The sequence below is a fragment of the Podarcis vaucheri genome, assembly GCF_965113315.1.
Source record: "Podarcis vaucheri genome assembly, chromosome: 3".
NCBI classification, from domain to species: domain Eukaryota; kingdom Metazoa; phylum Chordata; class Lepidosauria; order Squamata; family Lacertidae; genus Podarcis; species Podarcis vaucheri.
This window is the reverse complement of record NC_138761.1, coordinates 127,562,193-127,586,277: the sequence shown is the minus strand read 5'-3', so window position 1 is coordinate 127,586,277 and position 24,085 is coordinate 127,562,193. Positions and strand designations below refer to the sequence as shown.

Below are 24,085 nucleotides of genomic sequence, written 5' to 3'. Positions count from 1 at the left end.
CTGTGCCCCTGAAGGACCAGATACGTAGCATGGGAGTCATTTTGGACTCAGTTATCCATGGAGGCCTGTGTCCAGGGCTGCTACTAGCTCCACCTGGTACACAGGCTGAGACCCTACCTGCCCGCAGACTGTCTGGCCAGAGTGGTGCATGCTCTGGTTATCTCCCGCTTGGACTACTGCAATGTGCTCTATGTGGGGCTACCTTTGAAGGTGACCTGGAAACTACAACTAATCCAGAATGCGGCAGCTAGACTGGTGACTGGGAGTGGCCGCCGGGACCACATAACATCGGTCCTGAGAGAGATCTGCATTGGCTCCCAGTACGTTTCCGAGCTCAATTCAAAGTGTTGGTGCTGACCTTTAAAGCCCTAAACGGCCTCGGTCCAGTATACCTGAAGGAGCGTCTCCACCCCCATCGTTCAGCCTTGACACTGAGGTCCAGCTCCGAGGGGCTTCTGGCGGTTCCCTCATTGCGAGAAGGTAAGTTGTAGTGGCACCCGCCCTGCGGAAGGACATCCCAGCAGATGCCAAAGAGAAGTACCAGACATCTGAAGGCAGCCCTCTTTAGGGAAGCTTTTAATGTTTGATGTATTACAGTATTTTAATATTTTTTTGGGGGGAAGCCACCCAGAGTGGCTGGGGCGGGGTATAAAAAATTATTATTATTAATCATTCTTTTGAAGAAGAGAAAATTGCCTTTTTATTATATATCCTCAGTTTTCCCTTTTTCCTAGTGGCGTTTTTTTTAGTGGCCGCCCCGGCCCCCTCACTCGCGGCCACTTCAGTCCTTCCTCGCCTGCCTTTCCTGTCTGGGAAAAAGGTGGGGCAGAAGCCGAGGAATAAAAGAGGATCCCGCCTGTCCTCCTCTCTGGCGCGAGGCGGCCAGACCCGGAGCGGCGCCTCCCTCCCACGGGCCCCGGGCGGCCGGGCTGCGCGGCTTCTCCTCGGGCGCTGCTGGCGAGAGAGACCCCCCCCCCCGGGCGGAGGAAGGAGGAGGAGGAGGAGGAGGAGGAGGAGGAAAGGTCGCTCGCTTCGCAGCAAGGCTGCTGCTACGCATTGGTATCCTTCCTTTTCATGTTTATTCTGCGCCTCTGCCGAGGGCGGGGCGGGGCGGGGGGGAGCCGCGGAGGCGGCAGCAGAAGCCGGGGTCCCCCTTCCCCCGGGGAGAGGAGGAGAGGCGGGTCGGGGCCTCCTCCTCCGCACCGTCCCCGGCGGCGGCGGCGGTGCCTCTGTCCCGGGCTGGGAAGGGCCGGCGGAGGGGGAGGCCGAGGAGGCGAGGCCGGCTGGGCCGGGAGTCCCTCTGGGAGCCGGCCGCCCTTCCGCGGGAGGGAACCGAGAGGGTCGCCGGGGGAGGAGGAGGAGGAGCCCCTTTCTGGGTCCCCACGTGCCCCGAGGCATCCCAGAGCCATTGCAAAGCCAGGCCAGGGGAAGAGATGCCCAAAGGGCTCCGGGATCCGGTCCCTCTTCCCTCCGGGCAGGCGGAGCAGCCAAGCCCAGGGGAGAGAAGCGCCTTTGCCCGGCCTGGAAGGAGGGCATTTCACACAATCCTGTCGTCATTTCAAAACTTAACAGTCAACGTTTGTGATTTAAAAGAAGAAAGTAGCCTTGTGAAATGAAAGGGTAGGATGATAAAGATCATAGTTAAAAGTTATCTAAAATAGCTAAAAGTTAAAATAATTTATTTCTTTGTAACTAGCACACTTAATACAAGAGACAGTTGGGCAAATAAAGCATAATACCCTTTTGGCACAGAAGGTATTTAGGATGATTTTTTTTTTAGTACTGAGGACATTAATATAAATGTTAAATCCTCTCTTTATTTGAGATGATGCTCACTTTAAAAAAATTCATATGTAGAACAGTGGGTGCATTGTCTTGTATAAAACATGGTACATGTATTCAAGATTCCGCTTAAAAATATGTAAATGTGAGTGACTTTTCTATTTGTTATAATCTTGTCTCATGTGTCTCTGTACGTAGTCAAAGGTAGTCAAATTTCTCACAAAGGAAACCGTAGTGCTGCTCCTTAGGCAACCAAGCTTAGGTCTGGACACAGCCTAGTTTAGGGAGGGCCACCACTTATTAGCAGAAAAGCACCAGTATACTGAGTTTATTAGTGGGGTTTATTCTGATATGGCTGTGTGCTGTTTGTTATATTGTTATGCTTAGAAGGAAAGGGAATCTGGTCTAGTATCGCTTCCAAGGTCCTGTGTACATTATTCATCCATGTATGCATGAAAAAGGAAATATCAGACCCAGAGGCATACCTAGACACCCCCACATCTCCTCCCCTCAAAAAAACACCACACACCCCGGGATGTAATTCATAATCACAAATGACTCTTAAACTGGGTGTTTAAAAGCACACACCTGTAAATGTCTACACATAAGTAAAGCCCACCAAGTTCAATGTTTCCTGCTTGGCAGGGGGTTGGACTCGATGGCCCTTGTGGTCTCTTCCAACTCTATGATTCTATGATTCTATTCTATGATTCAATGGGGCTTACCATGCTTGGCAGGGGGTTGGACTCGATGGCCCTTGTGGTCTCTTCCAACTCTATGATTCTATGATTCTATTTTTCGCTCCGTAAGACGCACCTGACTATAAGACGCACCTAGTTTTTAGAGGAGGAAAACGGGGGGGGGGGGAATATTCTGAACGAAACAGTAGATGTATGATTTTTGTGGTTCATGCTGTAGCCATGGACATGCTATGTGATCTGATGGTGAATTTGGGGTAACCCAATGCAAAAATCCTGAGGATCCATGTGGATCCATGCTTTGTAACCATGTTTTTGCGCCATTGTGGTCCCAAGAAACAGTGGATGCATGATTTTTTTGGTGCAGGCTATAGCCATGAATGTGCTATGTGATCTGATGGTGAATTTGGGGTGACCCAATGCAAAAATCCTGAGGATCCATGTGCTTTTACCTTCCCCCTCCCAGGCAGCCTCCTTTATCGCTAGCCTCCCTTATCTCCCTCATGTTGCTTGCCGATCAGCTGCTCAGCAGCTTAGCAGCTTGCTTTCAACACCCCCTTCCCTCTTGTTTGCCTTAGCGTCTTTTCCTTAGCTAGAGCAGTTTTTTGCTCCCCCTTTTCTTCTAATTTCTCTCCTCATTGCTTGTTTTAGTATTCCTGTCTCCTCTCCTTGCAGGTTCGCTGTCTTTACCTGCCCCCCTTCCCTGGCAGCCTCCTTTACCCGCAGCCTTATCTCCCTCCCGATCGCTTGCCAAGCACAGCTTCGTTTCAATACCCCCTTCCCTCTTTCTAAAAAAAGAGAAAAAAAGAGCACGATCTGTTTTTTGCCCCTGGGCAATTCGGCTCCAGGGACCACGCATTCGTTCCATAAGACACACAGACATAGAACTAGTCTAAGTCTGGCAGGAACTTTTGACAACACCCTGCTTGTCTGTGCATGACTTTCAACAAGGCGCCAGCAGAAAGGCACTAACTTGAAGGTTGCGCCCCAGAGTTCACTTTACTTAGAAGTAAGCCCTGCTTCGGTCAGTGGCCCTTGCTCTCTGGGGTAAGCATGCAACGGCATGTGTGCTGAACATTGGTTGAGGCAGGAGAGAAACCGGGGAAAGCTTGGCTGTCTAGATTAAGAAGCGCCTTGCCTGACACATCAGCCGAAAGGCTGCTCTGGGGCAAGCAGGGGGAGCGGTGGGTGGGGAGTTAAAAAGCTGTGATGTGCACAGGCCGGGTTGTGTGTTGCCCTCTGAATCCTAGCCAAAATGCTCAAGTTCTAAAGTTTCAAGAATTCTAAGCAGAATCAGACTGCTTCACACAGGTTTGCTGCATGTCATGCAAAGTCATACTAAATGTGTGGTTTTCCAGAAATGTATTGAATTGGAAAATGAGCCATGAAAGTAAATGTCATTCTTGAATTGAGCATCTTGATCTTCACCTATGAAGAACGTTAAGGATAGTGTTCTCAACACTTTAAATTCTCATATTTCAAAGAATTGGTCAGAATAATAATTTGTGGAGTTAATAATCTCATGAGCTTCCTGTGGAATTTGTTTGGCATAACTTCATTTTCTTTGTGACAGGTTATGATGGATTTTGGAACTGTTGGTGGCTAAAAAAATTGTCTTTATTTTTATCAATTCAACATTTGCAGACCTAAGGGGAGATGTAGGGAGATGCTTCCCTGCTGACCTGCTGTAGCCAGGTTGGGAGGTGAAACAAGTTTTTCTTCTTCTAATGTGTGGGGTTTTTTTTTAAGTCCCAGGAAATTTATCCAGGGATTGTTGGGAGAGTGAGCAGGCATTGGAACAAGCAGATCCAATTCCATGCCAACACCCAGAGAGGAGGAGAATTAAGCATTCTGTTTTGTTCCTTTCCCATCTCTCCTGGTCTCGTCTCCCTTTTCTTTCTTTCTGCTTCCCTGCCTTCCTTTCCAGTCACAGTGTTTTCTGCCTGGAAAATGAGAGAACTGAAAGAGGAAGGGGGAAGGAGCAACAGGCCTCCTGACAAAGGAGACAGTGAGGGGGAAGGAATGCAGATGCTCCATGGGTGCCACATTGGGGGCACTAGGCCTAGAGGCATGCCTTAAGCGATGGGCACTAAGGAAGTGTATGTATTTGAGGGGTTCCCCGTGCCTTGTCTTTTATCCAGGCCATTGTCGTGGGTTGTTTCCCCCCTGCAGAGATGCTTGTTTGTGTTTTTGTTCGTGTTCTGGCCCAGCCCCAAGGTCACCAAAGCAGCAACAGTAGTCCCCTGGAGAAGGAGCTGAAGAACTGTTGGCAGTCACCCAAGGAGCTGGTTTCCAAAGCATAGAGGGCAAAGTTTCAAGAGTACGCCATTCCTAACTCTACAAAAACTAGTAGTGTTGCTGTGGGAAGGGCATGAGGGATGCAATGCATATACAAAATGTTTCCCAAAACCAAATCATGGGTGTTGCACATTCACCTCTGAAGTAAGACCCTTGGTTGCAGGCGAGAGAGGCAAGAATTCTTTAAAAATGGTGTCTTTCCCCAACCAGTTCTCAGTGTGACAAAGACAATGAACATTAGGAATAATCTACGTTGTTAATGTTGTTATTTTAGACCAACTTTCAATTTGAAGTTCCCAGAACACTAGAATAATTGCAGTAAAATATCAGAGCCACATTAAATTTGTAAGATTATCAAGACGCACAAAACTTCAACATGATTTAAGCAGTGCATGATGCACAGCAAATAGAACTGCTCAGCCATCTTGATGGTTAACTGAGGGCAAATGGAGGAAGTAGGTCGGGGGTCAGCAACCTAAGGCCCATGGGCTGGAAGTGGCCCACAGAGGTCGTTTGACCTTTCCCTGAGCTGCCCCCAAACTAAGTTGCCCACACACACACCACACACACACACTGCGCTAAACTGGCACAGCACGGTGTGAGGACTCGCTTCTGCGCCCTGGAAATCATGTCTGTACATGCAGATGCTGCAAATTGCATCTGCGCAGACGCAGGAAATCACAGGTGCACGTGCGCACGCAGTCCGATGTGCCCCAGGCAAGTTAAACCTTCCAACCCCTGAAGTAGGTCTTCAGCAGCTCCTGACTAGAGTAGATATTCTGTGGGCTATATTATCGCTTTGAAGTCCTTTTCAGTTTCAGTAGCACTTTATATTGTTTTGGAGAATCTTTACTGATTTTAAATGTTCAGTTCAGCATAATTAGTTATTAATATTTACTAGCTGCATGGCCTATTTCTTTCAATTGAATGGCAGACAGCGTATTTAGACTATGTCCAGACACTGACTGACCAAGCCTCTTTAGTTTCCGCATGGTTGACAATTTTCTTGTAAACTGCTTTGAGGTGGTTGGTTTTTTATAATCAAGTGGTATATAGATTTTATGAAATAAATCAATAATATGCCTTTGCAACATACCCATAGTTATACCCACACACTCATAAGATTATCTTGCTTTTCAGACTTGCCTGTCAAAGTGCCAAGGAAATGGGGAGCAACCTTGAGAGGATTCCTGAAGGGAAAGGCCCTTACTCAGTTGGATGCACAGATCTTATGACCGGCCACAGCATTCAGGTATCTGCAGCTGTTAAATCACCAGATTTTCTTTTAGCACCCAAAGCAGCTTACGCTAAACAAAATGAAGGTGATCCAAAGTACAAGTTTATAGATTTAACAGCTATATATGTAGAATTATGTATAGTGCCCCACAGTCACATTTCAAAGGTAGCCTCTCAGTTAACAATGTATACTTGGGGCCCCTCAGCTGAAGGGCCCCTTAAGTCTACACATATTATGCATACCTATATATCTGCCACTGCATTCTTCTCTGTTAAAACTTTTGAAAGCAGCTTTGAATAACTTGATTTTCTTATTCATTGCTAGGGAAGTTTTTTGCGTCTCTATTACCCATCCCAAATTGGTACAAGTGATGAAGAAACAATATGGATTCCCAATAAAGAATATTATTATGGACTATCTGATTTTCTGAACATAAATCGGACATTAGGAGGGTTCTTTTTCACATGCAACTTTGGTAAGTTTTGAAGGACATTTTTAATACAGTTGGACTCAATGAAGAGCATGTTTTACTGCATCCCTTGTGTTTCAGTTCCTTTCTTTCAAGTGAATGCATGTCAGGGATTCAAACTGGGACATTCTACATGGCTTTACCCCTGAACTATGGTCCCTTCTCGGGTCTTCTTCTGAGAAAATCATTTCATGCATTCATTAACATATGTAAGGCCTGAGTTATAATTTCATTTATTTTGATGACATTGTTCTGAAAATTCATATAATAGTATTCTTGTGATCACCATATCTCCTATCAGACGAGTTTGCTTATTTCACTTAATATTTCGAACTTAACTGTAGGGCAGGTTCTTTTATCATAGAATCATAGAATCCTAGAGTTGGAATAGACCACAAGGGCCATCGAGTCCAACCCCCTGCCAAGCAGGAAACACCATCAGAGCACTCCTGACATATGGTTGTCAAGCCTCTGCTTAAAGACCTCCAACGAAGGAGACTCCACCACACTCCTTGGCAGCAAATTCCACTCGCGAACAGCTCTTACTGTCAGGAAGTTCTTCCTAATGTTTAGGTGGAATCTTCTTTCTTGTAGTTTGGATCCATTGCTCCGTGTCCGCTTCTCTGGAGCAGCAGAAAACAACCTTTCTCCCTCCTCTAGGTGACATCCTTTTATATATTTGAACATGGCTATCATATCACCCCTTAACCTCCTCTTCTCCAGGTTAAACATGCCCAGCTCCCTTAGCCGTTCCTCATAAGGCATCGTTTCCAGGCCTTTGACCATTTTGGTTGCCCTCCTCTGGACATGTTCCAGTTTGTCAGTGTCCTTCTTGAACTGTGGTGCCCAGAGACGTGGAAAGAAGCTTATATCACACTTATACCGAAAACTGAGTCTGAAAAGACACAACTTAAGAACTATCGCCCCATATCCCTACTTAATGTGGATTACAAAATCTTTGCAGACATTTTGGCTAGAAGACTGAAAAAAATATTGGCAGAGGTGATACATAAAGACCAGGCCGGCTTTCTCCCTGGAAGACATCTATACGAGGAATATAATTAACATTTTAGAAAAGCTGCAGGTGAACATTAACACAAAAGCAGTCCTGATTTTTATAGATGCGGAGAAAGCCTTTGACAATATTTCCTGGAGTTTTATGAAGAAGAATCTTCAGGGGATGGGGGTTGGACAAAACTTTGAAAATGGTATAGGTGCGATATATTCTGAACAAAAAGCTAAATTGATTGTAAACAATATGGTCACAGAAGAGTTTAAAATAGAGAAAGGAACACGACAAGGTTGCCCAATCTCCCCATTACTTTTTATTTCGGTCCTGGAGGTTTTGCTAAATATGATCAGAAGGGACCAGTTGATTCAGGGTATCCAGGTCGGAGTTAAACAATACAAACTTAAAGCTTTTGCAGATGATCTTGTTATGACATTACAGGAGCCAATGTTAAGCACTAAGAGGGCCCTAGAAGTGATCCAGGATTTTGGTCAGGTGGCAGGCTTTAAATTGAATAAATTGAAAACTAAGGTTTTGGAGAAAGATTTATCGTCGATAGAGAAAGAGAGGTTTCAGAAAGAGACAGACTTAACACTAGTAAAGAAGGTAAAATACTTGGGGGTGAATATGACATCCAAGAATGTGAACTTATTTAAAGACAACTATGAGAAATGCTGGTCAGAGGTGAAAAAAGATCTAGAAATCTGGACGAATCTGAAGCTTTCCTTGCTGGGTCGAATTGCTATCATTAAGATGAATGTATTGCCGAGAATGTTATTTTTGTTCCAATCACTGCAAATTATTGATAAGATGGATTGTTTCAAGAAGTGGCAAAGAGATATATCTAGATTTGTCTGGCAGGGCAAAAAGCCCAGAATAAAATTTAATATTCTTACTGATGTTAAAGACAGAGGGGGGCTTGCCCTGCCGGACTTAAAACTTTATTATGAGTCAGCAGCTTTTTGCTGGCTGAAGGAATGGCTACTTCTTGAGAATACAGATGTTTTGGATCTTGAAGGATATGATAATATATTTGGGTGGCATGCATATTTATGGTATGGCAAGGTAAAAGCACATAAGGCATTTAAAAACCATATTGTCAGGAAAGCATTGTTTAATGTCTGGACAAGGTATAAAGACTTTTTGGAGAGTAAAACCCCAAGGTGGCTATCACCTATGGAGGCGAAAGCTTTGAAAAAACTCAACATGGAGGCCAAATGGCCAAAATATTGGGAAATTTTAGAACAGAAAGGTGACAAATTGAAATTGCAGAGTTATGACAAACTTAAAGAGAAGGTGCGAGACTGGTTACACTATTTTCAAATAAGAGAGGTTTACAATCTGGACAAAAAATTTGGTTTTCAGGTGGAAAAATCAAAGTTAGAAACAGAACTGTTAGAACCCAAGGCTAAGATACTTTCAAGAATGTATAATCTGCTGTTGAAATGGAACACTGAGGAAGAAACGGTAAAATCTGCAATGATAAAATGGGCACAAGATATAGGACATAATATTATATTTGCTGATTGGGAGAAGTTGTGGACCACCGGGATTAAATTCACGGCATGTAATGCCCTAAGAGAGAATATTATGAAAATGATGTACAGGTGGTACATGACTCCAGTCAAGCTTGCAAAAATATATTATTTGCCCGATAATAAATGTTGGAAATGTAAAGAAGTTGAAGGCACTTTCTTTCACCTTTGGTGGACGTGCCCAAGGATCAAGGCTTTCTGGGAAATGATATATAATGAATTGAAAAAGGTATTTAAATATACTTTCCCGAAGAAACCAGAGGCCTTCCTCCTGGGCCAATCAGTGTTAAAGAAGGATAGAACTTTTTCATGTATGCTACAGCAGCAGCAAGAATTCTCATCGCAAAGCATTGGAAGACACAAGACCTACCCACCTTGGAAGAATGGCAGATGCAACTAATAGACTATATGGAGATGGCGGAAATGACTGGCAGAATCCGAGATCAGGGAGAAGAGTTGGTGGAAGAAGACTGGAGGAAATTTAAAATTTATTTGCAGAAATATTGTAAAATTTTTGAATGTTGAGGACATTGAAATGAATTGCAGGGGTTTTAGCAACAAGGTAAAATGCAAGATTGGATTAATAGATAGATAGACTAACAGGACATGAATTTGCTGAACCAACTTTTAAAAGGGATACAAAATTGGGAGACGTGAGGGAGTCAGGAAAATAAGTTAATCAAAGAGGAGAAATTAAGAAAGGGAATTTTTGTCTTTTTATATGTGTTTTCCCCCCCTTTCTTTTTGTGTTTAATGTCTGTGTTTATTGTCAAAACCTAATATTATAAAAAAAAGAGAACTGGACACAGTACTCCAGGTGAGGTCTGACCAGAGCAGAATACGGTGGCACTATTACTTCCCTTGATCTAGATGCTATCTTTAATTCCTTTCAGTGGCTCCTGTCCTAGATGCTAAACTCCAGACACAACAGGTTCAGTTGATTTCCCCCCGTCCGAAACAAATTTGTGCAAGATGTTACAGCACCTATCAGTCTTCTTACTTGAAGTAAACATACTGTAAATAACTGGGGTGATAGCTTCATGTCACACTGCCCAGACTCCTTACTCCACAAACAAATGCAGCTCTTCAACATTTATGATAACAGCTAGCAAGCCATATCTGAAAAACACACAAGTCTACTGTCCAGATCAAAGGAAGTCATAGTACCATTCTATTCTCCCTTGGTCAAACAGCACCTGGAATATTGTTTTATTTAGGTAGGAATAAAGGCAAACTCATTTTCATAAACAGATATATATTATAACTCTAGCCAAAGGTCCCAAACCTCTTGCAGATTTGTGTATGAATACGTGAGTTCTGGACATGCATGTGGCTTCAGATACATACTGTAACAACTGCTGCTACAGGCTCAAACATGTGTGAGCTACTGTTTGGGGTGGTTGAGGAAGAGTAATTTCAGGTGTGAAGTACTATTTGCATGAGAGCAACAAATTGACATTTCCCAAATTCATAATACATACAAACACATATTCTATTCAATTTAGGCTCAGTGACATGTCCTGCAAAATGGAACGCTGCATTCAAGCTTGGAGAAAAATACCCCCTAATTATTTTCTCCCACGGACTTGGAGCTTTCAGGTAGTGTTGCATTTTGGTAGTAGAGTGTTTTCTAATACAGTGGTGCCTCACAAGACGAAAAGAATCCGTTCTGTGATTCTCTTTGTCTAGCGGTTTTTTCGTCTTGCGAAGCATTGACGGATTAGCGGATTAGCACTATTAGCGGCTTTTAGCGGCTTATCGGATCAGCTGATAAGCGTCTTAGCAGCTTAGGAAAGGGGGGGGGAGGAAAAAAACCCCGCAGGAACTTGCAAGACATTTTCGTCTTGCGAAGCAAGCCCATAGGGAGATTCGTTTTGCGAAGCACCTCCAAAACGGAAAACTCTTTCGTCTAGCGAGTTTTCCGTCTTGTGAGGCATTTGTCTTGCGGGGCACCACTGTACAGTGGTACCTTGGGTTACATACGCTTCAGGTTACAGACTCCGCTAACCCAGAAATAGTGCCTCAGGTTAAGAACTTTGCTTCAGGATGAGAACAGAAATTGTGCTTCGGCAGCGCAGCGGAAGCAGGAGGCCCCATTAGCTAAAGTGGTGCTTCAGGTTAAGTATGGACCTCCGGAACGAATTAAGTACTTAACCCGAGGTACCACTGTATAGATGATTGCATTTAAGCAACATAATATATCAAAATATGTGTTTCATGAAGTTGACAGTCCTCAATAATGGTTTCAGCCTACAAAAATTATTACTACCTGACTGGGATGTGACTACGAATTGCTGCCATCCAACCCCACCCAAGTTGCTCACCCTCCATCAGTTGGAGAGCGCAGCCTGAAGTGCAGAGCCCACTCTGCCCATGGAGGCTTCCGACATGCGGTGACTAGATCCCTGCAGAACTGGGGTTCTAAAGCATGTGGGGAGCCTCCGTGAATGAAACGGGGCTCTCCTTCAGACTTTACCTTAAGTTCATTTGTCCCCTGCTCACTGGGCTCACATGTAGGATTTACCTGCAAGTGGAACAATTGGGTTTTTAAAATCTGTGTACAGCATCTAAAAAACTTCATCATCATCAAGATGTAGTATGCACATGAATTATAAATTCTGTCAGGACTGAACTAGTCTGTATAACTAATTTGTCGTGTTTTTATTTACAGAACTCTGTATTCAGCAATTTGCACTGAAATGGCATCTCGGGGTTTTGTTGTTGCTGCTGTTGAGCATAGGTATGCTGACTACACATCTTGAGTTTTGTATTAGGTGAAGAAGAAGCATGTACACAAATATCTGATTAAGTACTAACTAGAATCACAGTAAATAAAGAAGACGTATGGACTAGATTTAGAAAGTAGAAAATAGGCACTTTAGAATTAGATTTTAGAAAGCTTAATTTTACTACACAGACTTTCTTTTTCTTTGGGGGTGTTGAATGATACTCAGAGGTGTGGACAGTATGACATCAGAACTGAACATCTTCATGGATCTTTTAGGAATGAGTGGCACTCTAGTTATTTGAGTATTCTCCAAAACGGTTGGCCTAATAACTCCTGGTCAACAGCAGCATGGGCATGCATGTTTGCCTCAAGTGTGCTGAGTTGACTTATGGCCTATAGATCTAATTTGTTTGCTTTTTAACTGGAACCTCAGGATCTACCAGTAAGAGCCAGGTGCAAAGCACATACATTTAGGAACCAAGATTAAGGTGCCTTTGAGCATATTCTGAGCCTGGGATTTGTATTCAGTAGCAAGACTGAACTGAGCTCACTGTCATTTCACATACAGTGGTGCCTCGCAAGACGAAATTAATTCGTTCCGCAAGTTTTTTCTTCTTGCGAGTTTTTTGTCTTGCGAAGCACGGTTTCCCATAGGAATGCATTGAAAATCAATTAATGCGTTCCTAGGGAAACTGCCTTCAGACCAGGTCCGGGGACAGTCTGTCCCCCGACCTCTTCTGAAGGCTGGGGGGGGGGGGGAAACAAGGGCTTTTCTTCCCACCCCCAGCCTTCAGAAGGCTGTTCTGAAGGCTGGTGGTGGGAAGAAAAGCCCTTCTTCCCACCTCCCGCCCCGCAAGCTCCGGGGACAGGAGGGCTTTGCTGCCGACCGCCAGCATTTTAAAAGCCCCAGCTGTCCCGGCGCGATTTTAAAATGCTGGCGGGCGGGAGCTCTGCTGTCCCGGGGAGATTTTAAAATGCTGGCGGGCTCCTGCCATAGGCGCGCGTCACCTCTCCAGCCAGGAGAGGGTCGCAGGGGGCTGCTTTAGCCCCGCGCGCGCTCTCCCAGCTGGAGAGGTGACGCGCGCCTATGGAGGCTCCTGCCATAGCCGCGCGTCACCTCTCCAGCCGGGAGAGGGTCACGGGGGGCTGCTTTAGCCCTGCGCGCGCTCTCCCGGCTGGAGAGGTGACACGCGGCTATAGAGGCTCCTGCCATAGGCGCACGTCACCTCTCCAGCCGGGAGAGGGTCGCAGGGGGCTGCTTCTCTGCTGTCCCGGGGAGATTTTAAAATGCTGGGGGTCGGCAGCGAACGCTTCGCTCCCGCCCGCCAGCATTTTAAGATCGCCCGGGGCAACAGAGAAGTCTCCGCTGTCCCGGGAAGGCAGGCGGGGGGAGCAAAGACTTTTGCCCCCCGCCGGCCTTCAGAAGAGGTCCAGGACCTCTTCTGAAGGCCGGCTGTGGGCGAAAGTCTTTGCTCCCGACCGCCAGCAATTTAAAACAGGTCCCCGGAGATTTCCCTATGGGCTTTCGTCTTGCGAAGCAAGCCCATAGGGAAATTCGTCTTGTGAAGCGCCTCCAAAACAGAAAACCCTTTCGTCTTGCGGGTTTTCCGTCTTGCGAGGCATTCGTCTTGCGGGGTACCACTGTACAGTGGTGCCTCGCAAGACGAAAAGAATCCGTTCTGTGATTAGCGGCTTTTAGCAGCTTATCGGCTTATCAGATCAGCTGATAAGCGGGTTAGAAAAAGGGGAGGGAGGAAAAAACCCCCCGCAGGAACTCGCAAGACATTTTCGTCTTGCAAAGCAAGCCCATAGGATATTCGTTTTGCGAAGCACCTCCAAAACGGAAAACTCTTTCGTCTAGCGAGTTTTCCGTCTTGCGAGGCATTCGTCTTGCGGGGCACCACTGTAGATGTCCATTCCTTGTTAGCTTTCCTTATTTCAGAAGCCAAATTTAGGTGGGGAAAGTTGCTTGGGAATCAAAACTCCATACCTATATCCTCCAGAGGTCTACCAGTGTGTCCCAATCTATCCTCTGACCACCACCATTCTACACTGGCTGGCAGCAGCTCTCCAATGTTTCAGAAGCCTTTCCCAGCCCTGCCTGGAGTTGCCAGAGATTGAACAGGGGACCTTCTGCATGCAAAGTAGAATAACAACCATTTTTAATAGAAGTTTCCTTCAGTACTATCATTCTTCAAGGTAAATTGTGAATTGGTTTTTCAGTATTTCTACTTGAACATAAAGGCAGAATATGGTGCTTGAGAGGAAAGGAGTACAGCTATCTCAAAAGGGAAGTCCAGAGGCTTCAGAACAGCATTTTTCTTTTTATTAGAGACCAGTCATCTTCAGCTACATATTACCTTAATGAGAAACCTGCTTTAGGAGCAAAGGGAGAAGCCTCAGAACTGCACAAGGAGTGGATCTATTACAGGAAATTAAAAGCAGGTGAAGATGAAGTTGCTTTACGTCAACAACAGGTATTTGTTTGAAGAAGTTCTCTATCTTGGACCAGTATGCTTTTGTGGCAGTGGAGAGTTCTCAAGAAGGTTGAAGATGACATGAGAGAATCATTGGCTATGGTGATTATGTTTGCTTCCCTTGTCCTGGAAAAGGACAAGCTCCTTTTCCAGGTTTTTTTTTTAGCATTTTAAAAAGGGAAATGTGAACTTACATTAAATGGGGTGTCTGGGGTTTGGGATAGAGCAGTCTTGGAAGCACTTCCTTTTCGTTAACAGGCAGGGCTCTCTGGTAATAATTTACCCCAGAGGAAGGAACCTTTCCACAGATCCCAGAGCAATTCCAGGGCTTTTTTCTTTTCTTGGGGGGGGGCACTCATTAGTCCTAGAAAGTGAAAATCATGTAAGAAAAACAAGAACAAAAACCAGCCGTGCTAAGTGCTGTAAGTGGTGCACACTGGATAGAAGGAAACAGGAGGAGGTTCTTCTGGATTCAGAATATCTGAGTTGGATGCTGAGAAATTCATATATCCAAGAACAAGTCAGAGGCCGTGGACTCTTGCTTCTGCCTCTGAATGTCAGGTTTTCTTTTCTTATAAAATAGGGTGGTGGGAAGAGTGCCCCACTCGAGACCCCATGAGAAGAGAAATTTAAATCAAGCTCAAGGGTTCATTTCTGCAGCAGTTCTAGAGGGGTGACAGTCATTATTTCTGGGATTTTTTTAAAAAAACACCCCACATCCATACACCCAGTGAGACTATCATCTTTCATTTGCTAGATAGAACCTTTTGGAGGATGTGGAGAATCCTGTGAACTGTAGTTTGTTTAGGGTGCTGGGAATTGTAGCTCTGCAAGGTCAGTTCCCAGGACTCTCCATGACTGATGAAGTGGCATTATACATGAAAATGTGTAATATTTCTTTCATGTATGGTGTGCGTGTGACCTAATTGTGAGGTTCTGGGACTAATGGAAACTAGATTGGAAGTACTGTACCTCTGCGGAGTGATCTGACACTTGCAGTTCTAATGTCAATTAACAAAGTCTACTGTTTCTATAGATGAAGTCCAGTACTTGGTTTAAAAACGCTTTTGACCACATTTCTTAGGTTCTGTTGATGTCAGACTAGATCCAGAGGAAATTTCCTCTGCTTATCAAATCAGCGTCTTGGTGCATTGGCTGCTTTAAGTCCAAAAGGATAATGATTTATGTTTGCTTTTTGTGTAGGTGCAACAAAGAGCTGATGAGTGTGTTAGAGCCCTTGACCTCATGCTTGATATTAATTCCGGAAAACAAATAGTTAATGTGCTGCCATTGAACTTTAACTGGACGCTTTTAAAGGTAAAGAAACTTGTGGGCTCCTAATACAAATTGAGTAACTACATGGGCTAAGCTGTTCGCTACAGACTTTCCAATTTCTTTCTTTGTGCTGTTTGCTACACTTCCCAGCTGTTGAAACATGGCGGAACTGCCTTTGTACATGGCACAAATGTTCATTTTTTCAGTCTGCAATGAAGCTGGTTTTGTAGAGCTCTTCAGCAGTGTGTCAAGTAATACCCAGAAGCTGAAACTAGTGCTAGCAGTTCAGCCACCACCACAAGAGAACTGCGTTGTGTTTTGAGGTGACTGTCAGAGGCACCTACTGGTTTTTGCTCCTTTTAAGTATGGCGATTCACTCCTCTTTTCAGTTACCAACTCTCGGTGCCCTATAAAGAGAAGTGCAGTGCTGCCTGCCTCTCACAGCAATGTCCCACCATTGAAGATTCTTTCTTGACTTTCCCTTAGGAATGAAGACTAAAAGCTGGTTATTGACTCACTATCCTCACATAGGTAAAAGGTAAAGGGACCCCTGACCATTAGGTCCAGTCGTGGCCGACTCTGGGGTTGCGGCGCTCATCTCGCTTTAGTGGCCGAGGGAGCTGTTTGTTCCACAGACAGCTTCCGGGTCATGTGGCCAGCATGACCAAGCTGCTTCTGGCGCACCAGAGCAGCACACGGAAACGCCATTTACCTTCCCGCCAGAGCGGTACCTATTTATCTACTTGCACTTTGAGGTGCTTTCGAACTGCTAGGTTGGCAGGAGCAGGGACTGAGCAACGGGAGCTCACCCCGTCATGGGGATTCGAACCGCCGACCTTCTGATTGGCAAGTCCTAGGCTCTGTGGTTTAACTCACAGCACCACCCGTGTCCTCCTCACATACCTTTGTACAAATACCAGGGTACTAATACTTCATGATCAGTGCCACAGCAGTTAAGGGAAACTGCTCCCATTGTTTCCCAGAAATTATAATCTATAATCAGCTTTAATAGGGTCAGAGCCAGCTCCCAGCAGGAGTCACCATTCTGAGACCCCATGATTAGCCAAGGGGGTGGAGGCAGAACTGAAGGGGGACTGGACAGGCTCATCTTCTTCTGCAGGCAAGATTCCAGATGTTGTTGGACTTCAGTTCTTCTTCTTATGATGATGATGTTGTTGTCGTTACTAAATTTATATTCAACACTTCATCATAAGATATCAGGGCGGTTCCCAGAATAAAGTACAAGATAAAAACACAAGTAAATAATTAAAACAAAACAGTGAAACAATACCCCCCTTCCCACAGCCACATATTAAAAAAGGCTGTACAATATTAATCAGCCAAAGGTCTGGTTGAAAAGGAACATTGGGCATTTAAGAGTTGTATGTATTAGCCTCCTGGTTTCTGTAAGTCTAAGCATGTTTAACTCTGTCTTGGACTGAGTGCGTTCAGTTATTCCCAGCCAGATGGGCGGGGTATAAGGAATAAATTATTGTTGTTGTTGTTGTTGTTGTTGTTGTTGTTGTTGTTGTTGTTGTTGTTAACCAGCTAGAAGAGCAACAGTTTCTCTTATCTTTTGTATTTTTAGGATTCTATTGATGTACAGAAAATAGCTGTGATGGGACACTCTTTTGGTGCTGCTACAACTATTGAGGCCCTTAGCAAAAATGTCCAGTTCAAGTAAGAACTGTCATCTTAAAAGCCTGTGAATGTTTTCTGATCCCCACCCCCTGCATTAACAACCGAACTCTGTTCAAAAGGTAGGGCTTAACCCCGTGGCACCAAGAACACACACTGGAAGCGCTAATGGTGACATGTGCCATAGCATCTGGTAAAATCTGTGTAAAAAGCCATTATGGAACTTAAGAACCGGTACCAGGCTTTATATCACTTTTATTATTGTGCGTCTTAGGATTATAAAACTGTGGGGAGAGGTTGTCTTGTTTTTTATATCACTTCAGTGCCTAGAATATTGAAGGCACTTTATAAAATAAAAACACAACTACAAATACTGGGAGGAATTCAGTGATGCACTCTTCTGATGGTTCTGTAGTGCAAGCATTTCAGTTTGCCAGACAGAACAATCCCTCTCCCCCCACCCCCGCATATTGTTCCCAGGGTTCTTCTGACTGCCCCCCCCCCACCCGGGCTGCAGGGCCAATTTCGAGGGGCACACAGAGGGAGGAGGAAGCCCTGTTGCATAAGCAGAAGCCCCTGTACAGAGCTTTCATGGATAGGACTCATTAAAAAAATAAATATATATTTATATCCCGCCCTTCCCAGCCGAAGCCGGGCTCAGGGCGGCTAACAACAATAAAATAGTACAAGATTCTAAAAACATTTCATTATAAAAATTAATTAAAATCAAATTGTTGGCAACCATCAAGCTAAAGTTCTGTGGAGATTGCCAAAGGAGGCAGTCAGGCTGCGCCCTGACCAAAGGCCTGGTGGAACAGCTCTGTCTTGCAGGCCCTGCGGAAAGATGTCAAGTCCCGCAGGGCCCTGGTCTCTTGTGACAGAGCGTTCCACCAGATTGGAGCCGCAGCCAAAAAACGCCCTGGCTCTAGTTGAGGCCAGCCTAGCCTCTCAGTGGCCTGGGACCTTCAGGATGTTTTTATTTGAAGACCGTAAGCTCCTCTGTGGGACATACCAGGAGAGGCGGTCCCGTAGGTACGAGGGTCCTAGGCCGTATAGGGCTTTAAAGTTAAAACCAGCATCTTAAACCTGATCCTGTACTCCACCGGGAGCCAGAGCAGCTGGTATAGTACCGGGTGAATGTGATCTTGCAGTGAAAGCCCCGTAAGGAGTGTCGCTGCGGCATTCTGCACCCGCTGGAGTTTCTGGGTCAGTCTCAAGGGCAGCCCCATGTAGAGTGAGTTACAATAATCCAGTCTGGAGGTGACTGTCACGTGGATCACAGCTAGGTCGGGGCGAGAGAGGTAAGGAGCCAACTGCTTAGCTTGGCGGAGATGAAAAAATGCCGCCTTTGTTATAGCTGTAATCTGCGCCTCCATGGAGAGGGAGGTATCGAAGATTACACCCAAACTCTTAACGGACGGTGCTGGCACTAATTGCGCCCCCGCAAGAGATGGGAGTCCCCCCCCCAACCCCATATCGTCCCGACCCAGCCAAAGGACCTCTGTCTTCGAGGGATTTAACGTCAACCGGCTCCCACGTAACCATCCAGCCACAGCTTCCAAACATCTGATCAGTGTGTCTGGGGCTGAGTCAGGATGGCCATCCATCAACAGATAGAGTTGGGTGTCATTGGCATACTGATGGCAACCCAACCCAAAACTCCGGACAAGCTGGGCGAGGGGGCGCATAAAGATGTTAAAAAGCATTGGGGAGAGTATCGCACCCTGAGGCACTCCACACACCAAGGAGTGGCGTGATGACAATTCTCCCCAAGCGCCACCCTCTGTCCCCGACCAGAGAGAAACGAGCGCAGCCATTGAAGGACTGTGCCCTGGATCCCCACGTCGGCAAGGCGGCGGTCCAGGAGTTCGTGATCGACCATGTCAAAGGCTGCTGACAGGTCATGAGTTGAATCCCACTCATTGGAACAAGATGTGGCTTTGAACAGAACATCTTCCTAAAGCTTGTATTTGTAACATCTCTGAGAAACCTGTGGAAAAGCTGAATGAGGTGCAGTATATATAGAACTAGTGTCCCACGTCCTCTGCAGATCTCGGAATATAGTCTCACCAAAAGTAAAGAATAGACCTTGTGCAACTAATACCAACATGCCCCACACTTGCACTTTCCCCCCCGTACAGGTGTGGCATTGCCCTTGATGCATGGATGCTACCCCTTTGTGAAGAAGTGTATCCTAGAGTTCGTCAACCATTGCTGTTTATTAATTCAGAAAAATTCCAATGGGCTTTAAACATTCTAGAAATAAAGAAACTTAACTACAAAGACAGAGAGAGAAAAATGATCACTATCAAGTAAGTGCTAAATTGCAACAGTATTAGTTTATTTTCAGAGGAACTGGAATTGTCTGTGCATGTTGTGAAGGCAGCAAGCTATTGCAGGGAAAAAACAGCACTTTGCTAGATCACATAGCTGTTTCATCTTCAAATTCTATTTCAGTCCTACCTGTCCTGTGGCAAAATGGTTCTATCAGACTAGCCCATGCGACAACGCAGCCTGTGACTATCCAAGTTCTAGCATGCCCTCCAAAAGAGCAGGAAGAATCAAGGTGCATCCTCTTAGGGCTAAACTACATGTGATGTTAAATGTATTGTTGCATTTATAATGCACAGGTTCTTAAAAATGTGAATAGTTCTTAGCCCCCACCCCAAGATTTAAGCAGTTTCCTGGGAAGAAATCAATTATTTATTTCCCTGCTGCAGCCCCAAGCAAAACTCTGAAGCTGCGTTGAGAGGCAATTTTCACCCATGGAGCATTTTCTCCTCTCTATATAAATAAATGCTTCAGATGATGGGTTTTCATCAGGACCACAAGGGAGAGGGAGAGAAAGACTTAAACTCTCCCTATTTTTGCTTCTTTCCTAATAATGATCAGTCCCCTGCTCCAGGTGTTACTATTTGCTTTTAAAAAACCTGCATGTTTCAAAAAACAGAACCAGCAAACTGGAGGGAAAGGGAAACTTTCTTCTGAATGCAAAATTTTGCAAGTTCTGAAGATTCTCAGCACGACAGCAAAACCTAAATAGTGGGCTCACCCTTCTCCTGTCCCTAGAAAATGTTCATGAAAAAGCTCCCATCCACTTTATTCTATATCCCAGTTTCCGTTGTGTCAGTCTGCAGCGACTTACAGAAAAGAAAGAGTAAAGATTTTAAAGCAAATCCTTTTCAGTATCTGCCTGTCATCCATTGATGAGCAACACATAAGGGCAAAAAGATACAGCAAATTACTAATCTGTAATTTGGGACGCATATTCGCTTGAATAAAATGTTTTGATTGGTGGGGCAAAGATGTCAGGTGACCTGCTTTTGCACAGCACTGTGCATTGCAACCCTAACTATCACGGAGCAATGGATCCAAACTACAAGAAAGAAGATTCCACCTAAACATTAGGAAGAACTTCCTGACAGTAAGAGCTGTTCGACAGTGGAATTTGCTGCCAAGGAGTGTGGTGGAGTCTCCTACTTTGGAGGTCTTTAAGCAGAGGCTTGACAACCATATGTCAGGAGTGCTCTGATGGTGTTTCCTGCTTGGCAGGGGGTTGGACTCGATGGCCCTTGTGGTCTCTTCCAACTCTATGATTCTATGATTCTATGATTCTATCTGTATGCAGCTGTAATTGATTAAAATTAACCTTATTAGCCTACTTAGATTTAATTGGGTGAGAATCACATGCAGTTGTGATAAGAGGTGCTCCTTTGCCATCCTAAGGAAAAAACCATTATGCTTTACTTTTAACAAAAAACTTAATTTTTAAAGATGTTATAACTGTACAATTACCCTTTTGTGGCTGTAATGTAGTTGGGAAATATCTTTGCTATTTGCAGAGGAACGGTACATCAGAGTTTTCCAGACTTTACATTTTTGACTGGCAACATTGTTGGAAAGATGTTTGGACTGAAGGGACAATTAAATCCTAATACAGCCATTGATGTTAGCAACAAAGCTTCATTAGCCTTCTTACAGAAACATTTAGGTAAGTTACTACATTTGCTACATGATTTTTATATGTGATTTGTTGTCTACCCCATCCGAATGGTAATATCTGAAAGTCAAAAGATGGAATTCAACATCAAGCCATGATGAATGTTCCATCTGCACAAGTATTTCATCTTACCAGGCGGAATGATTCCCCCCCCCCAGTGCACTGTTCTGAGGTCTCTCCTGACCCCCAGCCCTCATAAGCCATTTGGGGTGTCTGTGCAGGAGAAGGGGGGAGCCCCATTGCAGAATCTGAAATCCTTGGGCAGGCGCTGAGGGGGCCTGTTAGCTGAACGTGTAATTCCATTCTCCTGAAGGGGAGAATTGGGATCCATGATGTGGGTTGTCTCCACCCATCTCACCACTGGCAGGAAGTCTTGGGGGGGGGGGAACCTGTGGAATTGTTCAGGGGAGAGACGGGGAAAGCATGGAACTGTGCCTGGAAAGCATAGGGCAAAAAGTAAGTGTGGAGAAGCCCATTTGGACTTCTTGCCCTTCTGGCTGTTCTAGCCACTCTATACTATTTATTAATATGCGCAGCAGATTGAAAATTTAAAATAAATTTCAATCCCCAACCTAACACTGATAAAAGTCATAAAATAACTGGTAGGAGCAGAATGTCAGACATCTAAAAGATGATCAGTTTTAATATAATGCAACTCCAACATGTCACAAAAGCTTGATATTAAAAGGTAACACTGATATGTTATTTCACCATATCTGATTTTAATCATTCTTCTGCCCTGAGATATGTTTTCATTTGATTTATGCCTCTGTTCTGTAGGTCTCAATAAAGATTTTGACCAGTGGGACTCTCTCTTAGAAGGCAAAGGGCATGATGTCATTCCAGGCACCAACATTGATCTACCTCCAATGCCACCTCAGTCCAAACAATAAAGACAGAATGGAAATTGTGGACCCTTTAACAATTGACAAGGAGCTCTTGATTGTTGACTATCTGCAAATTGAGAGCTTGAAGAATAGTTTTGTAACATGAAGGCAACTGTGCAGCAAATTATAATTGGTTTATTGTTACAACAGCAGTATATGAAGGTGCCACCACTCTGCTAATTTACTTTCCAGAGCCAAGAAATATACCTAGTAAACATCAGTTAATAATGTGCCTTCTGTTACCTGAAGATGACTTTGTGTAGAACAGATCAGATCAAGGTCTGTGTTCCTAACGTGCACAAACATTGGGGTGGGGAGCTAAACATGAGATTAGGAGGCCTCCATTTCAGTTATTGATAGCACATTTTTTGCCACTCATATGTAATGCAGGTTTTGATACTGTGCAGTTTAAGTCTTTAAAGGACATTATCTCTACTGTATGAAAAACAAAAACAGGCATCGCTCTAACACCCACTTCCACACAAGTGGAATGCTTGACTAGGTGGGCTGCAGGCTTCATCCAGCCTCATCATCTTAGGCTCTATTTATGTTAGCATGGTAGGGGTCCCAGTAGAAGAATCAGACCTATTACGTGAAGTTCAGTGTCACTGTGGAGTACACTACCATGGGCTCTTTTTCTTCCCACTGCCATCAAGCTGGATCTGCCCAGGAAGGCCTATATTCCTAGCCAATAAAATTGCATTCCTAGCCAATGAAGCCTCCTGGGCTTCAAGGAGTAGCCCCAAGCAACAAGCCTCCTCTTTGCAGAGGAAAGTCATGACATCCAGAACAGGTGCGCTCACTTCCCAAACTCAACTACCCACAGTGGCTCGCATGAAGCTCATTACTTTCCCCAGGTAGTGGTCCAACACCTCAACAGCCTCTCCTGATTCAGATGGCACAGGTAGAGTTGCATGCCAGCAACATACTAGCGTAACATTCTAAAACCCCAGTGGCTTCATACAGATGTTGAACAGCATGAGGGACAAGATTGACTTCTGGGAGACACAACTCCCATGATGTAGCAGTCCCCCACTACTACTCTATGGAAATGATTCCTAAGGTAAGAGAGACATCACTGCAGCACATTGTCTTCCCATTTCCAACCCCCAGCTGCTCCAAGAAGCTACCATGGTTCATGTTACTTGTGCTTGAACTCATCACTGGTATCATGAGTGCTGAGGTGGGACCAGGCTTGGGCATGGAATAGGAGTTTGAGAAGAATGAGGGAAGGGCTGAGATAGGGCAACAGAGCCTGGAGATAGTGGGTGCTTCTCCCTTGCAGAAGATGGCTGTCTCAGCTGGGGGAAAGAGCATGGGAATGGAATCCGAGGGGCGGGGGAGAACCAGACGTAGCCTCAACACATGCTCAACCATCTCACAAGTGAGCCAGCCTTGCCTCTTCTTAAAAGGGAGTGCAGCTACCAACCCTCTGGAACGGCACCACTGCTTCTGTGCAGTTGTGAGCTCCTTGCCCTAATCTTGGGACTCCATAAACTTGGATCGCTGCTTCTAGTCTGGCTAGCCTTTTCTTTCCTATTGCCAAACTTGATCATGGTGGCTGCTGGGACACATTACCTGTTGCTAAGCCTCTCTCTGTCATGGTGGCCTGGACAAGAGCCAAGAAAAATCACTTCTCTTGCTGGTGGCAGAGGTGCTGGGCCTGGTGTGGGATAAGCATCCTGCTTCCTACTGGGAGATCCCCTTGAGAAAGAGTGGGCCAGATTACCTCCAACCCCAAGGACCACTTCAACAGATGGGAAAGGGCTGCACACCTACCAATTACCTAATGTTAGCTGAAGGGTTTTCCTTTGCCTGTGTTGTGGCACAAGCTTGGCTGCAAACTTTGTTTCCTTTGGCCACAAAGTCTGGAATCAAACCATGTGGGCAGAGGAAGTGCAGCCAGCCATCACCAACAATGAGCTAATCGAGCTGCCTAGTGATTGGTGTCACACAGGGCAGGGAACCAAACTTGGCGAGCTGTAACTAACAAAGCTGTAACTGTTATAAACCCATTGCAAACTGGGCAGACTACCATACCTACCATACCCC

General features: G+C 45.0%; 1 protein-coding gene across 4 annotated transcripts; it reads left to right on the top strand.

Annotated features, from left to right (window-relative positions):
• The first annotated feature begins 1,537 nt into the window (after positions 1 to 1,537).
• On the top strand, positions 1,538 to 22,265 carry PLA2G7 (phospholipase A2 group VII). Of its 4 annotated transcripts, none has more exons than XM_082215802.1 (11): positions 1,598 to 1,620; positions 5,919 to 6,030; positions 6,340 to 6,490; positions 10,534 to 10,627; positions 11,700 to 11,768; positions 14,089 to 14,233; positions 15,437 to 15,550; positions 17,097 to 17,188; positions 19,288 to 19,458; positions 20,989 to 21,137; positions 21,927 to 22,265. In XM_082215802.1, the coding sequence occupies exons 1-11, from the start codon at positions 1,613 to 1,615 to the stop codon at positions 22,037 to 22,039; spliced, it is 1,218 nt and encodes a 405-aa protein (XP_082071928.1). In that variant the 5' UTR covers positions 1,598 to 1,612; the 3' UTR covers positions 22,040 to 22,265. The 4 variants fall into 4 exon arrangements, with proteins under 4 accessions (XP_082071930.1, XP_082071928.1, XP_082071931.1 ...); XM_082215803.1 differs by lacking the exon at positions 1,598 to 1,620 and adding an exon at positions 2,728 to 4,800; XM_082215804.1 differs by lacking the exons at positions 20,989 to 21,137; positions 21,927 to 22,265 and adding an exon at positions 19,604 to 19,790 and having other exon boundaries at positions 1,538 to 1,620.
• The last annotated feature ends 1,820 nt before the right edge of the window (positions 22,266 to 24,085 follow it).